Genomic DNA, 22,171 nt, shown 5'->3' on the forward strand with positions numbered 1-22,171 from the left:
CGACACTTTCGCTTCGGCTGCCAGATTTCATACCGATCTTTCTAGCCGAATTCATGGCCGTGGTGCTGGCATTACGCAAATTAGGACCATCAATTACGTCAGCCGTGATAGTCACTGATTCGTTATCATTGTGCTTATCCCTTACTGCTTGTAGTGATTCTTGCGTGATGAGGACATTTCATTCATTGGTACCTGGTTACCTGAGAAGCGTGCGCTTGATTTGGGTGCCTGGCCATAAAGGACTAATCATTAATGAAATTGCAGACTCTCCAGCCAAGGCATCGATAAGTAGCCCGATTCCCCCTTGCTGCCCTTTGACTACTTATGTTACTGCTGCTAGATTTCGCAGGAGTGTTACTATAGAGACAGTATCACGCTCCGCAATTACTAACTCTGTGGATTACGGACATCTCCTACCTCCTTGGAACAGAGATTTTTGCCAAACACGGAAAATTGAAGTGTCCATCACGAAGCTGCGCTGCCGTATGCCTGCATTTAACTTCTACCTCCACAGGTCTGGTCTGGTCCCCTCACCGTTATGCTAATTCTGTGGCGAAGCGCAGACAATAGACCATTTCTTGTTGCCTTGCAGACGTTTTTCTCTTATAATTAGACTACTCGAAATCCCGCTTCTCTCTATTGGTCTAACTTTATCAGTGCCTGTGATCCTATCTTTTCGAGCCTCCATTATTGGGTTCAGCCACAGAAATGTTTGCTTGGCAATCCAAAATTACCTCATTGAAACCAATCGATTTTCATGTTAGATTGATCATTCTCCCTCCCAACCATAGCTTTCTTTTATTTCTTATCTATTTTTAATTATTATTGTTATTATTATTACTATTATTATTATTTTATACCCGGGTTTCATCTGAATCTTTCCTTCTTTCTCTAAACACAAAACGTTTACTTTTAAACTCCAACGCACAAATTGTTAACTCCCTTGTTATTATTATTATTTTTATGCACCTAATTGAACCACCCGATTCTTGGCCAATCCCCCACTGTGGGTATGTGCCACGGCCACTCAGGACAACAACAACAACAACAACAACAACAACAACAGCAACTATGGAGCCTGTTTTATTACAATGTGAAGACGTCTGCCGAGCGGTTGATTTCGGCACCACTGGCCTTCTTGAAGCCCTTGGGTTCAGCGAGAGCAGCGGAAAAGTAAACATGTCCACAATAGGGATTAGTAAGAGGCGATTGGAGGATTGGTGGAAGAAAAGTAGGGATACGACAAAAACGGAGACATACAAAAGCAAAGTTCGCAATAGTGGATCAGAAAATTTGGTTGTGGGAGTTCATAGTCTTTTTTTTTTCTTGTTTAACCTAGGTAGGACATTAGGCAGTATAAAAGCAAGAGCTTGGTGGTGCAACCCACCGCCCAGTAACAAAGGGGACGCTGAAACATCCATCCATCCGCTACTGTAGCGGATACGGCCGCGCGGGGTAAAGAAAAAGAAAAGAAACGGCAAGCTCGCCTTCCCACACAGCGTTCGCCGCAAGCGTTTTCCGGTAATGATTACAGTAGGATAAGCTGAAGTTGCAGGAAGATGGGCAACTATGAGGCCGGTCTATGTATGGCGCCGCGCTTCGCGGCTATGCCATTCGTTGCGGTGATCGGTGCGATGCCTCCATATATCGCGAAATTAAAACACTTAGGGACCGGTGCTCAAATTTCGTATTAGGGAGCATCGTAATCCTTGGTGAATTACTTTTACAGGTGTTATTTGTTAATAGTCCGAAAAGTGTTTTGTGTCAGTAAAGTTTTCTGCTGCTGGTGGGGGGGGGGGGGTCCTGGACACGTTTGGATGTCGTGAGATGCGCTTCAATCTAAGCTAATTCTCGCCGGGTACGAAGAGAACCCACTCGACATTATCCGCACGATGTATGCACCCACGGGGCCCAGGTTCCATTGTGGTTCTCTGGAAATCCAGCGGGATCCTTGGGCTCGTACTGCACTGGGATTGCTTCGGCTCGGTAGGCTGCAATGCGCCCCCTGAGGAATTCCACAACCTGTTAAAATGGTAAAAAAAGTTATGTGGATACATCTGCTAAAATACGCACACACAATGCTACCGCAGCCATTATATAACCGACTGTATATTACGACAAGCATTTGCTCTTCATCTTTAATTGCAAAGCCTGCCTTCACAAGTGACACCCATTAAGCTGAAATCAAGAATGAGCCGAGAGACGGCGTAATAAACTTTGGTATAAAAGTTGCAAACAGGGATGAGGTGCCAGCCTTTCTCAGGCACCTTATTGCCCGTTTGCAATTTTTATACCCTTGAAATTTGCTGTTTAACGGCACTTATGCCCTGCTAGAATAGCCATTCGAGTGCTGTGGATTATATACGACCTAACAAGTCCAGTGTCATTAACGCGAACCACTGGTGTGATATGGCTATCCATATTTCTTCTTTACATTTCCCTCTCACCGACGCCATTTATTTGCGGCAGTAGTATACTGGCATTCGTCAGACACACCTATTTGTTTTCTACAGTGGAGCTGTTGGAACCACGCTGAGTTTCTCTTGACGTTCGCCGCTTCTCCGAGCCGGAGGAGAGAGAGCGCAGAGAGTGTGAAAGCAGAGTATAAAATAGCATCGCGCAGCATAGTTACGCGGACAGGATGAGGTGGAGCCTAGTAGGAGAGAAGGAGCGGCGCGGCGGGGACACAAGTAGTGTGACGACATTGCTCTGTGATAGAAACCCGCCCGCTCGCTTTGGCAGTCCTCTTTCACACAGTCGAAAAAAAAATTGTGTGGCTCTGCTATCTCACACCCCAGAGACCAGCGGAGCTGGGGCAATACCAGCAAAAATTAGACTAAGTGTGCGGTTTGGCACTACTTTACTGGCCTACCCCCAGCTCCACTGGTCTCTAGTGTTTGCGATAGCAGAGCGAGGCTTAATTTTTGCTTTCTTTCCTGTTTTCTTGCTTGTTCGTTGCTTGATTGTTTATTGGTCTGCTTACTTTAATAACGTCCTATTAACTGTGTTTTCCAAGTTTTCTTATAGGCAGTCACATATAATCTTCAAATTATAATTTATCTTGCCAGCCCGAATAAAATTGTGATCAGTTCTTACCTCCGGATGTGAGCTGGCCACATTGTTCAGTTCGCATGGATCTTCTATTATGTCGAAGAGGTGGACCGCATCGTTCGGGTGAAATTGTCCGTTGCCTGGATTACCACATTTCAGCGTTGCTCTTTTTCTCCAATCCTTGGGAAACTTCAGCCGGTCCCTTTTGTAGAAGCCTCTGAGCACTTTGGCAGCTGTCGACTGAGTGAGCAACTTATCGAGGTCGTCGTACGGACGGCCGCCACCTGGTCGAGCGTAGCGTTCGTTCATGAACCCAGTGCCATCAAGCACCAACTTGTAACGGCCCACTCGCACAGCTGAGCTGTTCAAAAACCGGTCGTCGATGTTGTAGAGCATTTCGACACGAGGCGAGCCTATTCCTTGAGACAGGTACCGCCACATATCAAATCCGTCCAGTTCTCCTAGTGCGTCCACGTCGCCTCCTGAAAAAAAGCACGCGCCGAATGAAAGCTAGATTAGCACACAACATAAATATAGGAAACGTAAGCTTAGCGTGGAACTAAGATTTGACTTCCATTGTTTTTTCTAATCTGATTAGCCATATTAAGTCTGTCTGTCTGTCTGTCTGTCTGTCTGTCTGTCTGTCTGTCTGTCTGTCTGTCTGTCTGTCTGTCTGTCTGTCTGTCTGTCTGTCTGTCGGTCTTTCTGTCTGTCTGTCTGTCTGTCTGTCTTCATGCCGTCGTCATCGCGCCTTCTACACCGACCCAGTGGCCCATGTTGTATTGTAGCTTGGACAAGTAGGTATTTGCTCGTGGTTCTCATACTTTTGTGGTCACTGCATCGTCGTCATGCAGTCTTCTTGGCATAGAGGTCGTTAGACCATCGTTGTCCTACGTTCGTTGTCATCGTCCTCATAGCATTGTGGTGCCATAGTCGACATTGCATCGGTATCATACCGTCTCACCATGAAGTTGTTTTCAAGCAGACGCATCATACCATTATCTTAGTGTCGCCATCTTCAGGCTATCGTTTCAACATCGTCATCATTTGAGAAACATCATCCCATTGTTGTCAAGTCATTTTCGTCATATTCCGGTTTCGTTAGTGAATTGGCACTGTGTGATTTTGAAGAAGCACTAGTGTGATATGGATGCTGTCCCCTTTTTTATCTATTATGTTCAACTGCCTTTCTTCTGTTTCTCGCGTTTGTTGTACTCCACTCCTGCAATATCCCATAATAGGGTTTCAGTGTTTGAAAATAAATAAATAAATATTGCCTTAGTCACCCCATCGACGTGATTCCTATTCCATCATTCCAGCCGATTCATGCTGTCGTCATTCAGCCTTGATTTGCCACCATTCCCATACCGTAGCCGTCATTGCGTCCTTATCAGACAATCGATGTGAGGCATCCGTGGTCATGCCAATATCGTCAGTCCAACTTCGTCATCTACTTGTCGCTATACACTCGTCACCGTTCCAGTGTTCTCATGCCGTGTGCTATGATGCTATCGTCGTTATACCATCGTCATCATGTCAGAATCAGTATCTCAGTGGCATCATGCCACCATCGTCATGCAGCTTTTGTCCTTCAACCTGGCGTGGTGGTTTTGCGACTATGGGTTGCGCAGCTAAGCACGAGGTCGCAGGATCAAATGCCTGCGGCAGTGGCCACTTTAGATGGGGGCGAAATGCAATAACACCCGGGTTCCGTGCATTGGGGGCACGTTAAATATCCCGTGGCGGGCAAAATAAGTGTGAAGTCCCCCACTCCAGCGTTCCTCATAATCAAAACTTCTTGCTAAGCTAGTTGGTTCATGACTTAAAAACAGAGGTTACGGCGCTAAGCAGACCTTTGTGTCTCAGTTCGTCATCATCTACTTAATTCTGAAACCTTTATTTCTACCTCACAATCAAATCGTGGTTTTGGCACGTAAAACTCTGTAAAAAAAGGCTTTGTCCTTTCATTGATTCTTTTTCTTCGTCATTACGTCATTGTCACTCCCTCATCGTCACACAGTCATCGTATGCTGTCATGCTCATGGGCAACCTTGGCAAGCGAGTGCCATATAAAAAATATGCTGATACCGAAGACAGTGTACGTCGCATATAGACGAAGCAACGAAAATCTCAGAATGACTACTCCAGATTTCAAATAAACGTGGCTAGCAATACAGTGTGTCGGTGCATTGCTGGAATGATAATTGCATTACCGTCGATTGTTAATTGTGAAATTGGTTCTGTTGTATTTTTTCGGGTTTTCAGTTTACTGAATTCAATCTCTCTGAGCAAAACGTACGAGAAAGGAGTTGTCACAAAAACACGTCTGAGCTGGGCCCCTTGACGGAGTAGAGTAGCAAGAGCGTACAAACACTTTTTACTCACATAAGTGTTTTTACCGACAATATCTACAGGGCGCCCCAGCTAAATTTAGCCATAGTTTGAAAATATGCAGATGCACTCTATGATGACGCGACCATATGCATGTTGCTGATTATTGTATGGAGTAAGTCACTATATTTAGTGTTCTGCATAACGGCATAATTAGTGAAAATTAGCTAACCAACTTCTGAACCAATGAAGTTAGTAAAAAAAATTCCGGTTAGAAAATTGTAGAGTTGTTTGCGAAACCTCCGATTCAACAGTTTCTAACATTCTATCTGTTATTACTTTTTTGTTTACTGAAGATGCCCATGAAATGCTAAAAAATACCACGTGACATGCCTGCTTGTGTACCGTGATTGCAGTGCACCAAAACATCCTACGTACAAACGAACGTAGCATTTAGCAGGGCGTGCTGCCGCGATAGGGCAGCGACGCAGGCGCTGGCTGTGCAATTGGCACCAGCAACCGTCATTGCTTGCGCTGCGATAGCTGTTGCCCTGTCACCTTTTGAGCGGGAGCACACCCTGCTGAACGATATCTTCGTTAGCACGCGCAACGTTTGGATGCACTTTAATGATGGTGCGCAAGCGGGCATGTCACATGGTAATTTTTGTACTTCGCGGGCATCTGCAGTAAGCGGAAAAAGAACTAATAGCTAATCGATAGAAAGTTTGAAACTGTTTATTCGGACGTTTTGCAAACCGCCTAACAATAGTCTAATGGGAATTTTTAAGCATGAAAGGCGTTGAGATCCCATTGTCGGAGATCTTCAAGTGACCAGAGCCGTTATCCGGGCACTCAAACGAGAACATCCGGGCAAGTTGGGAGGATAAAACGAGATCATCTGGTGAACCAGTCAAGACCGCATTAAACACGCTAGTTAATTCCCAAACAAGTTACAAAAATATTCCTTCTGAGTTCTTCCAAATATTTGTTCACAATATCACTGAAGCTGTAATTTTCTAGTACGCATGAGTTGTGTTTTCCATTTCCAATACCGACGTTCAAGAGGCAGATACAGGCCACTATACATTAGATTGTCATCTTTTGGGGCTGAGGCGGAGTTGCCTGTACTTCTTCAACGCCAGCGGTCCATGAGGTCCGCGGCGCGTCCCGCATGCCGGCAGCGCTGCGCCGCGGATCGTTCACATGGACCAGTGCACAGTATGGCGTGGTGCGCTGTTGTGTTATGGGATGTTCCGTTGAGAACATGCACTACACCCATTTTAAGATTATGGCTACTATCATCTCCAACCAATCGGGTTTGTCGGTAGCCATCTCATGTTTACATCTCTCGATTACGGGAGAGCCAGAATTTTTTTGGCTAACTTCGTTGTTTCAGAAGTTGGCTAACTAATCTTGAGGAATTCTGCAATTAAGCAGAATATGAAAAATAGTGTGTCTTCCTACAAACAATAGTCGGCAACATGCATTTGGTCGCGTCGTAGTAGTGTGCATCGGCATATCTTTATTATGGGGCTAAATTTACGTGGGACACCCTGTATACAGAGAGAAACGTCACTGAGAGCATGAGCATCCTACAAAACAGAAATAACGCACGTAACATTAACTTATAAAAAGCAACATAGCAAAAACTGAAATTAAAGGCGATAGGCTGGATAGTTAGCGAAGACAGACACCATAATTTACAAACAAAAATCCCGCAGCAATTTTTTACGACTGTGAGACATATAAAAACTCATTCGCATTCTTCATTATTTGTCATTCAGCAGGTCAGCTCTTTATTGCGACCATAGGGGCGTTTGCCAACAAAAACTCATAAGCCAAAAGCTTTGCTTCTTTTGGCTTGAACCTCCAGCAGCTAAGAATCTGTGAGCTTGGGTGTGTCTTGTTGTGTCGTTTTATTTTCTTCTGTCATTTTTGTTCTGACAGCTTCTGTCAACCCTTTTTAGAGCTTGACAGCTCCCGCATCAGGTAGGGACAGTTTTTTTTATAGCACGCACTGATACATACGCCGACTACTGCTGTGCAGCCACTTTTTATTTAGCTGCAGCGAGAATTCTCATCATATTGACAAGGTACGTATTTAGACAATAAATGGACTAGTTGGTTAAAACTATGTATAATTATCAAGCTATGTGCATGGGGGAAGAGAAGGGGGCATAAGAATGGCACAAATGTAGAGCAGGAACATCAAATCATGGCATACGAATTTGCCCAAACTGCCACCCTTTTGACCTTCATTTCTAGTTCAACGGGCCCCTTTCTTGCCACAACTCGTGACCCGTATGCTACTGCTTCGCTAAAATAAATAGCCTTCTGAGCCACAAAATAAACCATCAATGGAAGTTAGCGCTCACCCTGTTCTCCATTCCTTTTCATTACCCCTTCCACTTTCCTTTTTTGCTCGTTCTGAGCTATGCTACAAGTCTAAAAAATCATGACATACCAACTCGCCCAAACTGCCACCCTTTTTATCATTTCAGACCAACAAGCTCGATCAAGTGTTCTCATATGAGACAAGTATATCCCTTCCATCGGATCCCTGCCCTCTCCTCCACGCACTCAAATCTAGCCTCCGACGGGACACACGCACCCTGATTACCTAGTGTGTTTGCTTTACTCCCCGTCACCTTACCCGGGCGAAGGAAGTATCTCGGAGGCATCGGGCTGCAGTGGCCCTTAAACCATCGGTGATCTGTTTTTGGGCACCGACAAAACACGACCAAGGAACGTACTTGCTCCAAGTGCGTAAATCTCAGATTGTCGACACCTACTTTTTGGGTGTGTCCTAAAAGGCGGGAAGTCAGAATTAGGCATATAAAGAAGGCTGGACTGAACCAAGACCTACATGGAACTAGAACCATTGGGTGATGGTGAATAAGCTCGCGAAGGCATGCAATGCTGCAGTTCTAAGATGTGGCAGAGTTAGAAGTTTTATTCAAGATTATTTTGTTCTTTTTGTCTTGGGGCAAATCCTCCCGTATTATAAAAGAAAAGAAAGCAGGAATATAGGGCACACGAGCAGTCCATAATTGTTTCTCGCTCAGGAGAATAAAGTGGCTGCTTCGGCGTGCGATACAGAGTTTGAATAGCATGACAACTGTAGAGGATGAGCAAAACGAGAACATGGTGACAGCAGGCGCCAAGGTTTCGACAAAGTCTGTCTTCTGCAAGGCCTTCAAGGCAGACAAGTCTACTTGAAACGTTGGCTCCTGCTTTCACCTAGTTCTCGTTTTGCTCATCGTCTTGAATTTCCATCTCGCGCCTTCCCCGTGTTTTCCTACGACAACTGCAGGTTGCTTCTATAAAGGTGATGCCAGCGTAACAGGCAACCATTACTTGGGCATCTCGCTGCACAGTACCTATTTCGCTGGTCTTTTTCCCTACACTATCAGCCTTGGCCAGCTCACCATGCTCAGCTTCGCCTTCAGCCAACGGCAAAGAAGAAAACGCAGCTTTGCCTATAGCACTACCGCTGAGAATCAAATTTATGCCTTCCCTTGTGGCAATGTACGATGTGGTTGGTGCTGGACGCACTAAACAATCGGCTACTGTACAACATCCAGGCTTATCAATTTGTGGCTTTTGGGCCCAACGTAGCATTTCTGGCTGGTCATGTCCGTGCGTGTATTTCTGGGGTCACCGCGGGGCCATTGAGTGAACGCGCAAGTGAATATAGTGGATGAACATGGCGTTGTACGAGGCTGTTCAAAAGAAGAGCCTGTTATTGATTATGTCAAGGTTTCCGTTGAAGGCCTGTTGCTATCGCTGCAAGAGGTAAGCACTTAGAACCTAGCTATAACTTGGCACGATTTCATGGTAACAGGCAGCCTGATATTGGCGGTGTCCCTGTCAATTTTCCGCTGCATGTTATGCGCTTGAACCTATTTTGGCGAGCACAGCCAGAACATCAACATTTATGTATATACTGCAATGTTGAAAGCACAATCACGCCTTTCATGGATGTTCAATCTAAATAATTGCTGTCCCACACAATTACAGACATTTATACACTGCTACGCTTTCCTGTTTTTCCTTCTCAGCGACCTTAACTGTAGTGAGTAGTGAACGAACCTCCAATTGAGTACAGCGTGGGTAGCCAGTCCGTGATGTGCATGAGTTGCTCGGACACCCTCCGTCTGTTGGCTAGGAGGGGACTCCAGACGAAAGCGGGGACTCTGGTTCCTCCTTCCCAGAGCGTGCCCTTGGATCCACGCAGTGGCCAATTGATGCTACGGGTCGTGTGAATACCCCAAGGTTGTCCACCGTTGTCGCTGCTGAAGATGAGGATAGTGTTGCGGAGCATGCCAGCATCGCTGAGAGCCTTGGTCACTTCGCCCACAGACTGGTCCAGTGCGTCAACCATTCCTGCACAGATATAAGAGACACATAACCACGCTGAAGGTAATGACGATTAATCATCTACCATCTGTGAAGGCAGCTTGACAATTTGACCTTGTGTAAAACATACTAAATTTCAGAACAACCGCTACGCAAACCTGCTGTTAGCATAGCTTGAACGCCAAGAAGCCGCAGTCAACTGATGCAAGCGATTGACGATTTTACAAACTGTGAGACAACTGCTCACCCTTAAGTGATTATCAAAAAAGCTTTTCTGATGGCGTTCAATATCTGTAAATGTTGAGTCGATGATAGCCCGGTGATGCTTTGAAGCGATAGCTTGAGTATCCACTGCAGTCACAGAGGCATGTAGGTGCGCGAAGCGGCAATGCTTGCATGGAGGAAAGTGTTCTTTTATTTTGCTTTGGTTCATCGTATGGCTATAACGCCAAAGGTCACCGACATTCAGATCTGTTTCATATAGTGCTCCCTCTAAACATGTTTTCGGTGGCGAAACTAAACTTATTGGCGCTCGGCCTTTTTCATGGAGGCACCAAGCAGTTACAGTCTTTAGTTTTCCACCAAACGTGCTTTTTCAGGGCACGCCGAGATGTGTCCGGAGTCAAAGCGTTCTAAATTAGCGCGAAGTCGAATGTGGCGCTAATCATACGTACCTATGTGCCAAAAACGATGCTCCTTCGGGCAGTCGCTATCTTCAAAACTCCAACTAAATGCTCGTCCGTTTGAGACCCCACTGAGAAGCAGCTGACCTTAAAGCCCCTTAAACTTCGTAAATTAGCGACGCGCTTTGTAGAATGCCGCCTCCTCCTCGCGCACTCTGGCCGACGCCGCGTCACTTGGCCTAATAGCATCGCGTGGGCCGTGCATCAGCGCCAATTGTGCTCGAGAAGCGTCTACGGAGTGGCAAGGAGTGCGTGTTGGCGCCGTTGCTACGCTCGAGCAGTGTAGGCGGCGCTACGGTCGAGGAGGGAGCGTGAAAGAAAGGAGAAACGAGGAGGAGTGAAGGCGGAAGAGGACAGCGTCGCTACTTTACGAAGTTTAAGGGGTTTTAGCTGACCTAGGCTCGGCCGCAGGTTGTCACATTTTAGCGTGTATTGCAACGTTGTCTCGTAGTTTTGAAATCATCGTGATACTCCGCCGCACACAAGGCCCACAAACAAGCAGACGATGTTCATAGGAGCGTGACACGGATAAGAAATTGCGCATGTGAGAAAAGGAGACTGACACTATGGTCTCTCGAAACACATGATTCGGGAGCGCTTCTTTAACCCCGTTGAGTAGGCCATTGCTTTCTTTTAGTGTATTTTAAATATGTTGATGACGTTTCAAATCACGAAGTGTACGTTGATTCAGCAAGTGCTTTAATAAATTACTTATGTACGCTTAAGCTTTATTTGGTTTGGTTGATATAGTTTTCTGCCTCATCATTTGTGTCACTAATGCCTTCAGAAACATCAATATTCCCGCTAATGCACTTTTGTCCGTAAGTACCAGTAGCAGGAACGATATGGAGCTCTTAAGGTCTGAAGTTGATGTTGGCAAATGTTATGCCGCGATACAGCATAGCGCTGCAAACAAGTGGTTATTTCACATCGTCATTTTCTGTATTATGAAAATGTTTCAACAAAGCTATTCCTTTTTGCAATTTATGTGTCAAAAAGCCTCGGCAAAGCATGCTGTTCGTCGACAGTGTCCTGTAGCGATCTAATTCAATCCAAGTTATAGCCATCGTATATATCGTTTATGTGGTTCTTTAACGGTGGCGAAGCGCCGGTGCATTCTCGGTTTGTTGACCATCTTGACAGCCTGCGCAAGCTCACCTGCTCAGCTGTTGAGGTGTGACATCAATGTGGATCTCTAATTGAACCCTTGGAGTTTCCGAATGTGCTTTTTCACTGCTTTTTCATTTTAGCATAAGCTAAAATGAGGCAAACACAGTACACCCGGAAGAAAGCGTCAGTGCAAACATAGGTCATATTTGAGGACATCGGATCTCACGTCGGCTGCCTGCAGTTAACATCCCGAGAATCGTGATTCCATAACAGTGCAGTGGTGCATGTACACCTCACACATGCATTACCATGTGCTGTCGTCCTATGCTAGCGAACGTTTGAGTGTCTTGCAACGTTTGCCATTGTACAGAGGCAACTTCAGAAGAATGTTAATTCTGACTTTTTTTTCGTATTCTAAATGTCGTGGGGTTTGACAGTAGAAAAAAGCAAAATAAATATGATAATCACACGATACCTCACTCAGTTGTATTGTCTTTGCTACATTTGTTAGACTGTTTAACATGCTTAAAGCAGTTTCATCTTTGCGCTGTTCTAACTTAAGTCATGGTATCTGGATCTGCAAAATTTTTTTAGCAGCATGTATATTTGGCGCTACGAAGTATTGATGTGGGCTGTTTGGAATTCATACATAAGGTTGCAAAAATGATTTGTTTTATATATATATATATATATATATATATATATATATATATATATATATATATATATATATATATATATATATATAGCATCAGAATTTATTAGCGAACGTTGTTTAACTGCGCGAACAAACAGACCACAGAGACAGCATAGGACAAGGACAGCGCCCGTCCTTGTCCCATGCTGCCTCTGTGGCCCGTTTGTTCGCGCAGTTAAACAATGTTCGATAATATGTACCAACTCGCCCAACGACAAGTTCTTCTAAACTCAGAATTTATTGTTAGAAGTTGGGTCACATTACAAGTATTTAGTGTGCAGGAGGAGGTCCCATTGTCAAAGACTGCATCGAGACCTCTTGTAGAAAAACAGTTATGATAGTTGACATCTCAAAGCAACAGTAGCATATAATAAGGTCGTATACAAGCAACTGGAAAAGGATGTGCAATCATATCATAAGAAGTCTACAAAAAACTGAGGACTACGCAGACGAAATTACTGTTACTTACTAATTTAAATAACGAAATTAAAAATTAATCATATTGTAAGTGGATAAAATAGCTCGGCTATGTCAGGATATACGTAGCGAAAGCTACGGCATAACATGGTTAGCCTTGGTTAATCTTGATTGCGAGTCCAGGTTAGTCTGGTTGTCTAGCTATGTTGCGGCGTTTCGACAGTCGTTCGACATGCATGCAGCTCCTCTCTTTCCTGGGCGATTCGTTTCCTCTTCATCCTGTTTCGATGTCGATTCCAGGCCTCCTCCTTCTTATCAGAATTTTCGCCGTCCATACTGCCGCCTCAACTGTGGTTGCGGCGCACGCGAGCTCTCCTTTTCAATCCTCCGACATGTTATCAGGCATGCGACGCAGCTGGCGAAGCGAGCGGAGGCGAACGCAACGACGAGGAACACGGTGTGACGAGGAACGCGGTGTGACGTCATGTGCCTCCTCGGAGCACGGCCACGGCGAAATCGCAAGTTCACAGACAGTAAAACTTTCACTTGAAAACAACTTGCCGCAGGTAGGGAACGATCCCACGTCTTCGCATAACGCGTGCGATGATCTACCAATTGAGCAACCGCCGGCGCCGTCTTCCCATCCACCTTCTGGGACATTTATGCGTTACTACTAGAACTAACACTGGCAGTGTTAGCCAGCGGCATCACTCAAATATATGGACGGGGTTTCTTCGAAGTTCAGCGCGCAGGACACGCGGAAACATATGCAGGAAAAAGACGACGAACTTTTTGGAAGTAAGACGTGTTTACTGAAAGATTTCGGGTCGTTGACCAGCGAAAAGGTCAAGGAAACCCGTCCACACGCACGCACACACACACACACATACACACACACATATATATATATATATACATATATATACATATATATATATATATATATATATATATATATATATATATACAGCTGCAGGCGATTCTTTACTTAATTTCGCATTGCAATATTCAATCTCTTACCTGCGTATATTGTTCTATTCCTTTCTCCAATGTAAGGAAACTTGTCCACATTTTCCTGCGGCGCCTGAAATGGCTCAGGCTCTCCTGCTCCGTGCGGTGACTGGTGACTCAGCATCAGAAACAGCGGCTGCGAATGAGGCAACAGACACGGCACACAATGTGCGAGCGCGCACCACATAATCAATGGCTGGAAATTGCAGCATGTCTCAGATGTATGTAACCACATAGTTCTTGGTTGATTGCAAGATGAATTAGGAGTTACATGCTCCAAGTAATCCTCACAAAGCAGATAATGATGATGATGAATTTGGTGTTTTGTGACACAACGGCACGCAAAACGGAAGTTGAGGAGGCGATGGTGGCTTGAAACGATGAGCAGTGCTGGAGCTAGAAAAGTCGCTGCAGCCAACGTTTCGGCAAGGGGACCTGTCATCAGTTGCTACCCCGACGAATGCAATTACCCTTGTTCAAACATTTACTCCAGCGACCATTCCATGTACTACAATTTCTCATTTCCAATGAAACAAATTATGCGTGGTCGATTTGGTGGATAATATCTGTTTGGTGGTCAATTCGCAGACAAACATGAGGGCGAAAAAAAGGCAAAGCAGCACAGCGTTAAAATTACCAAGAAAGGCACTACTTCTCGCTCATGCTCCTATAGGGATACACAGCATTACAGCATATAGCCACTCGAGCATCCATCAAGCACCTACAAACTGAATTTTCATGCACATCGACATGCCCTCCCATGTCGCAGGAAAGAAAAAGTTCGAGCGAAAATATTTTGCTTTCCCAGTTTTCTTGAGGTTGGGATAACAAACGGTTCTGTCAGGCGGACTGACGGATCGTTTAAGGATTTTCGGTCCACGTGGATTTAAATTTCCCGATGTTCCTGTCTCCGTCTTCCGACCATCCCCGTCTCGCAACTGTTAATAACATCTCCGAAGTTTATTGCTTCTTCATTACAGTGAAATGTAGTTGTCATCTGTTGGCACGAGAGATATTACTCGCTGTGCATGCTAGAACAAGTGCTACAATGCACCGCACGACTGACACGCACTCGTAACACGGTAACAGGAATGCTTTTCTCGAAGGCTTGTTCTTTCACCGCTGGCGTGCGGTGAAATTTCGTGCGGTCACCCAGTAATTTGTTATGATTTCGCATTAAACCAAAGGTTGCCTAATTAGCTTACCTTGACTTTCGGTGCCGAATCAATGCTACCAGACTGCACATATTTTTTTTTTACCTTTGTGCCTAAGCATTGCCAATTAGACCATCTACTACATCGTTCATTTTTTGACGCGGCGATCTGCATTTTTTCCAAATAATTGCTATCACTGATTAAGCCAAATACGACATATCAGTCAAGTACAGTAAGTGGAAGCAAGCGTTTCCAACCACACCACTTGATCCGTCAGTTAAATATAATCTACACACGCTTACCTTTGACTTATTTCGGCTACCGATGAGATGTTTTGCTCTTTGCGTGAACAGCGTCGTAGAATAGGAGCCGTTTGCAGACCATAAAGGATCGAAGTTGAGCCAGAAATCCTGACCGGTGTGGTTTTCCTAGAAAGAGTCCAAATTGCACTACAATTTCTGCAGAGTTTGCTGAGCACTTACGTGGGACTTGTATTCAAAAGAAAGAAAAAAGATATACGAGAATCCAACCCACCTGTTCCAATCCGAGAAGCGAAGTTTTCCACCATTGGGATTAACTGCCTGTCAGTGAAGACATGGAGACCTCCACCATGTGACCCATGTGCCGTGCGTTTACGGTATCCGTAATTAGACCCTTTAGCCACGACCCTGTACCCAAGGTCGGCGCGCCCATCCTGTAGGTGCTTTAACGTTACGGTAAAGAGAACTTTACTCATTTTACCCCTTTCCCCAAGCCCTAGACTTGCTTGCGTTATTAAAGCAGTTTTGTTCTTGATGACTTATATTTGATGCAATGAACCTATTTAGGCATCATTTGTTTGACAAACTGCGTAATTTCGTAGGAAACAATAAAAGCAGCCAGGGCACCTGTGAGAGGTATCAAAATGGTAGTGATGTCCTGCTTATGAGCTAACCGGCAAAGCAGCAGCCCTCAACCATGGTATAGGAAAGTCCGGGAGTGTTCGCAAAGAAAGCTTCGCTTTAAGAGGAACCTTTAGGTCGGCCGCCACTCCGACGTGGCCTATTCAAATACATGTAAACCGCTGAAACGCCTTGCTGAGGTAACCCCTGTACCAATTTTAATAAAGTTTGATACATATGAGGAGAAAGTTAAATTCTAATGAGAGTTAGAAGCGGAATGTTGATTTAGGGCCCAAATTTTGTTAAACGAAGTTTCAAAAATTCGGAAGGGCGAAAAGACATAGAAACACGAAGTTAAAAAATTAATTGCTCTGCATCAAGACCAGATATCGTGGTTCTGTAAAAGGCATCCATTAGTTCATTCAAATCGAACAAATTTGATTTCTGAATTTGTACCTTATGTGAATTTGTTACGTTATGCACAAGGGTTCTCCAAAAGCTGTATTTTCGTATTGATAAATTTTTGAGATTCACGTGCAACATATCAATTTTTTCCACTTTAGACTTTCTATTAGATTCAATTCACAGAATTACATCATTTTTCATTGCTGTGTTACAGTGGCAAACTTGATAGTTTCGTTCTCTGAAAATTGGCAATTTTTCCCAATATTTAATTAAATTGACGGTCTATAAATCAGGACTTCCAAACCGACAGTCCAAAGTTTTAAGTTTTTTTTTTAATGCAACTGCCCTCGTCAAATTTGGCAGAGTGGTTGCCGAGAAAAACGAATTCTCCTTTCACATGTATTTAGATAGGAGAACCTGAGCTAAAGCTTCCTCTTAATATACCGGGCTCGGCTACGTGTAACATGCAGGAGCATACGTACATATGTTATGCTGTGGGTGTAATAGTCCTCTTCTGCGCAATAAAAGCCGTAGAAGCTATCGAAGCCCCGGCAAGTTGGAGTTATGCTTGTCTTGTAGTAACCAAGATCCCACTGCACGCAAAAAATGAACGATAATGTTGCCGTGTTGTAGAACTGCTGCTGATAAAATTAACCGATGATTGATTACAATAATTTCTCATGCAAAATTCGAGCACAGCTCCATACATGCCTTCATTTTGCGATATATTGGCTGGCGCGGGCAATCTGTCTCGTGCGGCACGGTGCAAACGGAACGAAGTGCGGCGCGACTGCCTCACTAATCGGGAGATCGCGAGAGGCCGCACTTGGGTGACGCGTGGTCGCGATTCACAGCAGCCGCCGCACAAGGACCTCAGCTGATGCAGGGCTTTGCTTCCATATATGGTATCGGTGGCGTCATCGGTGAACACACGACACCCGTTACTCTGATGCCATTTCGTACCCATCGTCGCCGCAGAGGCCGTCCAGCGCGGCGCTACGCTTTTCTCCTCACGCTTTCCCCATGCCGTCCTTCTCCTCTTTCCTCCTCGCGCTCTCTTCGCTCTTGCCGTCTTTCATTTCTCGCTGCGCTCACTGCTCACTCTTTCATCCTTCGCTGTGCTCGTTCGCTCGGTTACGCCAAGGACGCTCAGGGACGCCAACCCCGACACTAGCAGCAGGAACGCGCGCCTAAGGGCGGCGCTCTAAAAACGAAGGAGTCATTCCACTCTGTGAAGGTGGATGGCCAGTAAAGCTGTAGCTCATCACACAGGCTTAGACAAGGGTACATGTATTTATTTTCATCATTTGGTAATTGTACTTACAACAGCTTTCTGATTACAGTAATATACACTGATTGGTTCCCTTACATCCTTAGACAGAATCGTGGCCAAAGTTAAATCTATACGTGACTGTTCTTGAGCAGTTGAGTGACTTGCATTAACGTGGCACTGCAAAGCAAACTTATCTGGCACAGACTGAGTGAACTATTTCTTGGGCGCTATAACGTAAAACTATTCCAAACTTTTCTATTCCGTTTCTGCTATCAGCCCTCCATGACTGGTCAAAAACTTTTTTAGACCACGTCCACTTCACCTGTCTGTCACGCGACGTCACGAAAACCGCGATAGCTTCCCATCTGATATGATGTCTACACGCTGATTATGCATGATTTGACCGAAAAAAATAAAAATACTTATTTCTGATTCGACGCCTTTCCGCCATTAGCCCCCGGCTATTGGTCAATAGTTTTCGGGCTGCACCCACTTCACCTGCCTGTCACGCGACGTCACAAAACCGCGAAAACTCACCGCCTCAAAGTGACATGTACACATTAAAGATACATTAATATGCCGAACAAAACTGAATTTTTTTCTGAATAGCTGCAGGCTGCCCCGTTCCGAAAGGAATAAAATATGGCTGCCGCCGATCGCTTTGGCGCTGGCTACTCGCACCTGCCGGAAACACGGGTTTATTTGCGTATATTAATCTTCTTGCGTGGCCGTGTAACGTTTTTGAGCACTTTTAACACGTTTACAACCTCATTCTACCAACTTTTCTTTGCTGAGGATCCGTTTTAGCGTTATTCTTAAGCTTCCGTTGCATGCCGCCGCGATTTTTGACCAGCGACCGCATGCTAAGAAGGGAAAGCGGACCAGTCGCAGATTCCGGCACCCCCCTCTTCATCCGATTATCGATTTTAAGTGCACTGGCGCAGCCCCATCGAATCTCTCTCCACTTGAGCGTGGAGAGGGATCCTCGCTCCTTGTCATCCAATTAGATACGACAAGCCGCTCAGTGTAGGCAATGTTATTCCTTTTTCAAGCAAACAAAACATGGAGAGCCTTTGATTGGTGTGTTCAGACAACCCTGCGGGTGACCGCCCGGTGCTTGCGTCGGTGGTTACGCAAATTGACGTACGGAGATTGGAATAAAAACATATTGGAATAGTTTTACGTTATAGGGCCGCTTGTCTGGTTTTCAGATGTTCACATGAAGCCTCCAACGATAATGACAGTAATAGTGTTATCACGGCCAACCTATGCAAAGTGCGTGATCATGAACTTCTCATTATCACACTGGGTGTGCCTGGAGATATGTACTTAGTGGGTATTACAAATCCGTCTTTCTTTCGTGCGGCACAGACATACCCACAATCGATGATATTGTCCTCGTGCAAATCCAAGCGTACATGGCAGTACATACGTTTTGTCCTTAGCATATATGGCAACGGTTCCTGCTCGTGTGTTCATGTGCTGCTCACAAATGATTAGACTATACCCATAACTTGAAACAATGCATTTTGGTTTATTTCCTTATTATTATTTATTATTATTATCAGGGGCGGAGTGATTCAAGCCTGCTTCACCTCCGCCATTGCACTATCTCACCTTTTCTATTGTTGACGAACGGAATCGAAAAAACACATGGAACCCTAGCCAGATATGCTTTTCTGTAAAAGAAATCCCGTTATGAAAGACGCTGGCCTCGGCTCTGCAGCTTCGTTTCGTCACCGGTGGAGTACCTTTACAAGACAATCGGAATGGCTATGTTTTGAATAAACAAACTTCTACATATTCACAGCAAAACCATATATATTAAAATGGGCAGAGATATAAGGTTAAATGGGACCGTGTTTACTCTGCATAAGATATGGCCGATACAACCAGTATGGTCAAATATTAGGTTAGCCCCACTACGTCATCTCTTTCGTCTTGTTGGTGATCGTCGTCTTTGTCCCTCTCGTGGCACTGACATAATCCCCGGCGGCGAAAGCGCCGACCCGGCGCCTGCTAGATGGCGGTCGCAGGATAGGGTTTGAGACGAACCACATGGACAATATCAGTTGACGTGGACAACGGGGAAGCATGGACTCGAGCTACTTTATGAGTGACATCACTGAGCTGTCGGACGACGCGGTAAGGGCCAGAGTACCGGGAGAGTAATTTTTCCGAGAGGCCCACACGCCATCAAGGAGTCCAAAGGAGGACGAAGTCGCCGGCAGAGAACTGGACATCACGATGACGGTTGTCATAAAGAGGCTTCTGTCTTGCCTACGACTCAGAAAAGCGACGGCGAGCAATCTGGCATACTTGGGCGGCTGTAGCCACAGCGTCGCGAGTGTACTCAGACGAGGACTCGGGGCCGTGGGAAGGAGCGCGTCGAAAGGCAATGTCGGGCCACGACCAAAGAGGAGATAGAAGGGGGAGTAGAGAGTGGAGGCGCCACGTGATGAGTTGTACGCGAACGTCACAAATAGGAGCGCAGCGTCCCAGTCACGATGATCTGAGGAGATTTGCATCGAGAGCATATCTGTAAATGTTCGGTTCAGGCGTTCTGTGAGGCCGTTTATTTGAAGGTGGTATGCTGTCGTGAACTTGTGTTTCGTGGCACAAGAGCGAAGTAGATCCTCAATAACTGAAACTAGAAAGTAGCGGCTCCTGTCCGCGACAATGTGGCGTAAGATGACGTCTTGGGGTACGAAATCTGCGACGGCTGTGTCACAACTGGTCCGGATTCCTTGTGTGATGGCATAGCGGGTTGAATAATCCGTTGCAACTGCGATGTACTTTTTGCCAGCTCTGGAGGTTGTGAAAGGGCCCAACAGGTCGAGGCCAATACGATAAAACTGTTCGGTGGGTATATCAGGTGGCTGGAGGGTTCCAGCCGGAAGCAGAGCAGGCTTCTTACGACGTTGGCATGGTTCACAAGCAGCGACGTAACGTCGAACGGTACGGTAGAGACCAGGCCAGAAAAATCGTCGCCGGACATGGTCGTAGGTTCTGGAAACACCCAGGTGGCCAGCGGTGGAGACATCGTAGAGTTGCGCGAGTACAGTTGCCCGGAGATGTCTGTGCACATATTTCGGCGGTATAAGATGCCGTCCAAAACGAGGAACAAGCTAAGCGAGGGGTCTTACGGGTCAGAACGGAGGCGGCTGATGAGGTCGCGCAAGCATGTATCACGTGCTTGCTCCTCGCCGTTGTGGTGGAAGGTAGAGAGCGTGAATATTCCAGCTGTTGCATCACTGGAGTCAGGAGAGTGGACGGCGTGCCGAGACAAACAATGGGCCTCCTGGTTTAGCCTACCGGACTTGTACAGCACTGTGTAGGTGAATTCTTGAAGACATAGTGCCCAGCGACCTAGGCCCGTTGGATCCTTAAGTGTCCAGAGCCAACAGAGAGGGTGATGCTCCATGGTAACAGCGAAAGGTCGACCGTACATGTACGGCCGGAATTTCGCTCACTGGCCATACGAGTGCGAGGCACTCGCGCTCTATAATGGAGTAATTGCGTTCAGCGTGTGAAAGCAGGCGACTTGCGTACGCAATAACTTTGTCCCACCCACGTTGATTGACACTGAGCTAAAACCGCGCCAATTCCATAGCCACTACTAGCATCTGTACGGACCTCTGTTGGGGCAGATGGGTCGAAGTGAGCAAGAAGTGGCGGTGTAGTGAGCACGGTGATAAGGCGTTGGCAGGCAGCAGCTTGGTCAGGATCCCATGAAGAGGGGGCGCGTTTCTTCAGAAGTTTAGTCAGAGGCCGAGCAATGTACGCAAAATTACTGACAAATCGACGTAGCTAAGCATAAGCTTCCAAAGCTGCCGATGTCTTTGGCGCAGGTGGCACAGGAAAATCGAGCACAGCACGAACTTTTGCGCGATTGGGTCGGACGCCAGATGAGTCCACGAGATGACCGATAGCAGTTTGGCGGCGACCAAAGTGGCACTTCGAAGAAATTTAATCGTAGCCCAGCAGCATGGAAAACGGAAAGAATAGACAAAAGGCGTTCCAGGTGTGTCGCGAAGGTCGGCAAGAACACCATGACGTCGCCGAAGTAACAAAGGCGTATAGACCACTTAAAGCTGTGCAATAGCGTGTCTATCATGCGCTCGAAGGTGGCTGGAGCGTTGCACAAGCCGAATGACATGACTCGAAACTGATAAAGGCCATCTGGCGAAACAAATGCGGTCTTCTCACGGTCCATGTCATTGACGGCAATCTGCCAGAAACCGGAGCGGAGGTCTATTGATGAAAAATATGTCGCACACTGTGTGGGCAATCCAATGCGTCATCTATGCGTAGCAGTGGATAGACATCCTTCTTTGTTACTTTGTTTAGATGGTGGTAATCTATGCAGAATCGCCAGCTGGTTACGTTATATTTTTACGAATAGAACAGGAGAAGCCCACGGGCTCGACGATGTTTCAGTAATGCCCTTCGTAAGCATCCTATCAACCTCATGTTTTACTCGGCGCTCGGCGTGTGACACGCGATAGGGACGTCTATGAATTGGCGGTGCATCGTCAGTATGTATGCCATGCTGGACTATGGAGGTCTGTCCAAAAGGCCAACCGTCAAGGTCAGAAATGTAGGAATAAGGCGGGAGCAGATGACGAAGATCATCGGTTTGTGTGGAGGTAAGGTCCAGGGTTATCATCTTGGCAATGTTGTCGTGCGCTGGAGGCGACGTGGTGGAAGGAGAATTGCAGGCGACGGAAGAGTTGGAGGAAGACGGAAGAGGCGATAGGGAAGAAAGGTCGTACTCGTGTGACGGCGACAGTGTGGCG

The 22,171-nt window shown here is 45.9% G+C and overlaps 1 protein-coding gene across 1 annotated transcript in view; it reads right to left on the bottom strand.

Annotated features, from left to right (window-relative positions):
• Positions 1-1,106: 1,106 nt before the first annotated feature.
• The window catches only part of LOC142570345 (arylsulfatase B-like), a 42,696-nt gene continuing 21,631 nt past the window's right edge, over positions 1,107-22,171 (bottom strand). Inside the window, exons 4-9 of the mRNA XM_075678733.1 lie at positions 16,582-16,692; positions 15,116-15,241; positions 13,669-13,795; positions 9,475-9,768; positions 3,097-3,533; positions 1,107-2,022 (exon numbers count right to left, since the gene is read on the bottom strand). Of these exons, the coding sequence (XP_075534848.1) occupies positions 1,882-2,022; positions 3,097-3,533; positions 9,475-9,768; positions 13,669-13,795; positions 15,116-15,241; positions 16,582-16,692 (1,236 nt within the window). The 3' untranslated portion in view covers positions 1,107-1,881. The remainder of the gene's footprint in view (positions 2,023-3,096; positions 3,534-9,474; positions 9,769-13,668; positions 13,796-15,115; positions 15,242-16,581; positions 16,693-22,171) is intronic.

This window comes from Dermacentor variabilis, chromosome 2 (assembly GCF_050947875.1).
Source record: "Dermacentor variabilis isolate Ectoservices chromosome 2, ASM5094787v1, whole genome shotgun sequence".
NCBI classification, from domain to species: Eukaryota; Metazoa; Arthropoda; class Arachnida; order Ixodida; family Ixodidae; genus Dermacentor; species Dermacentor variabilis.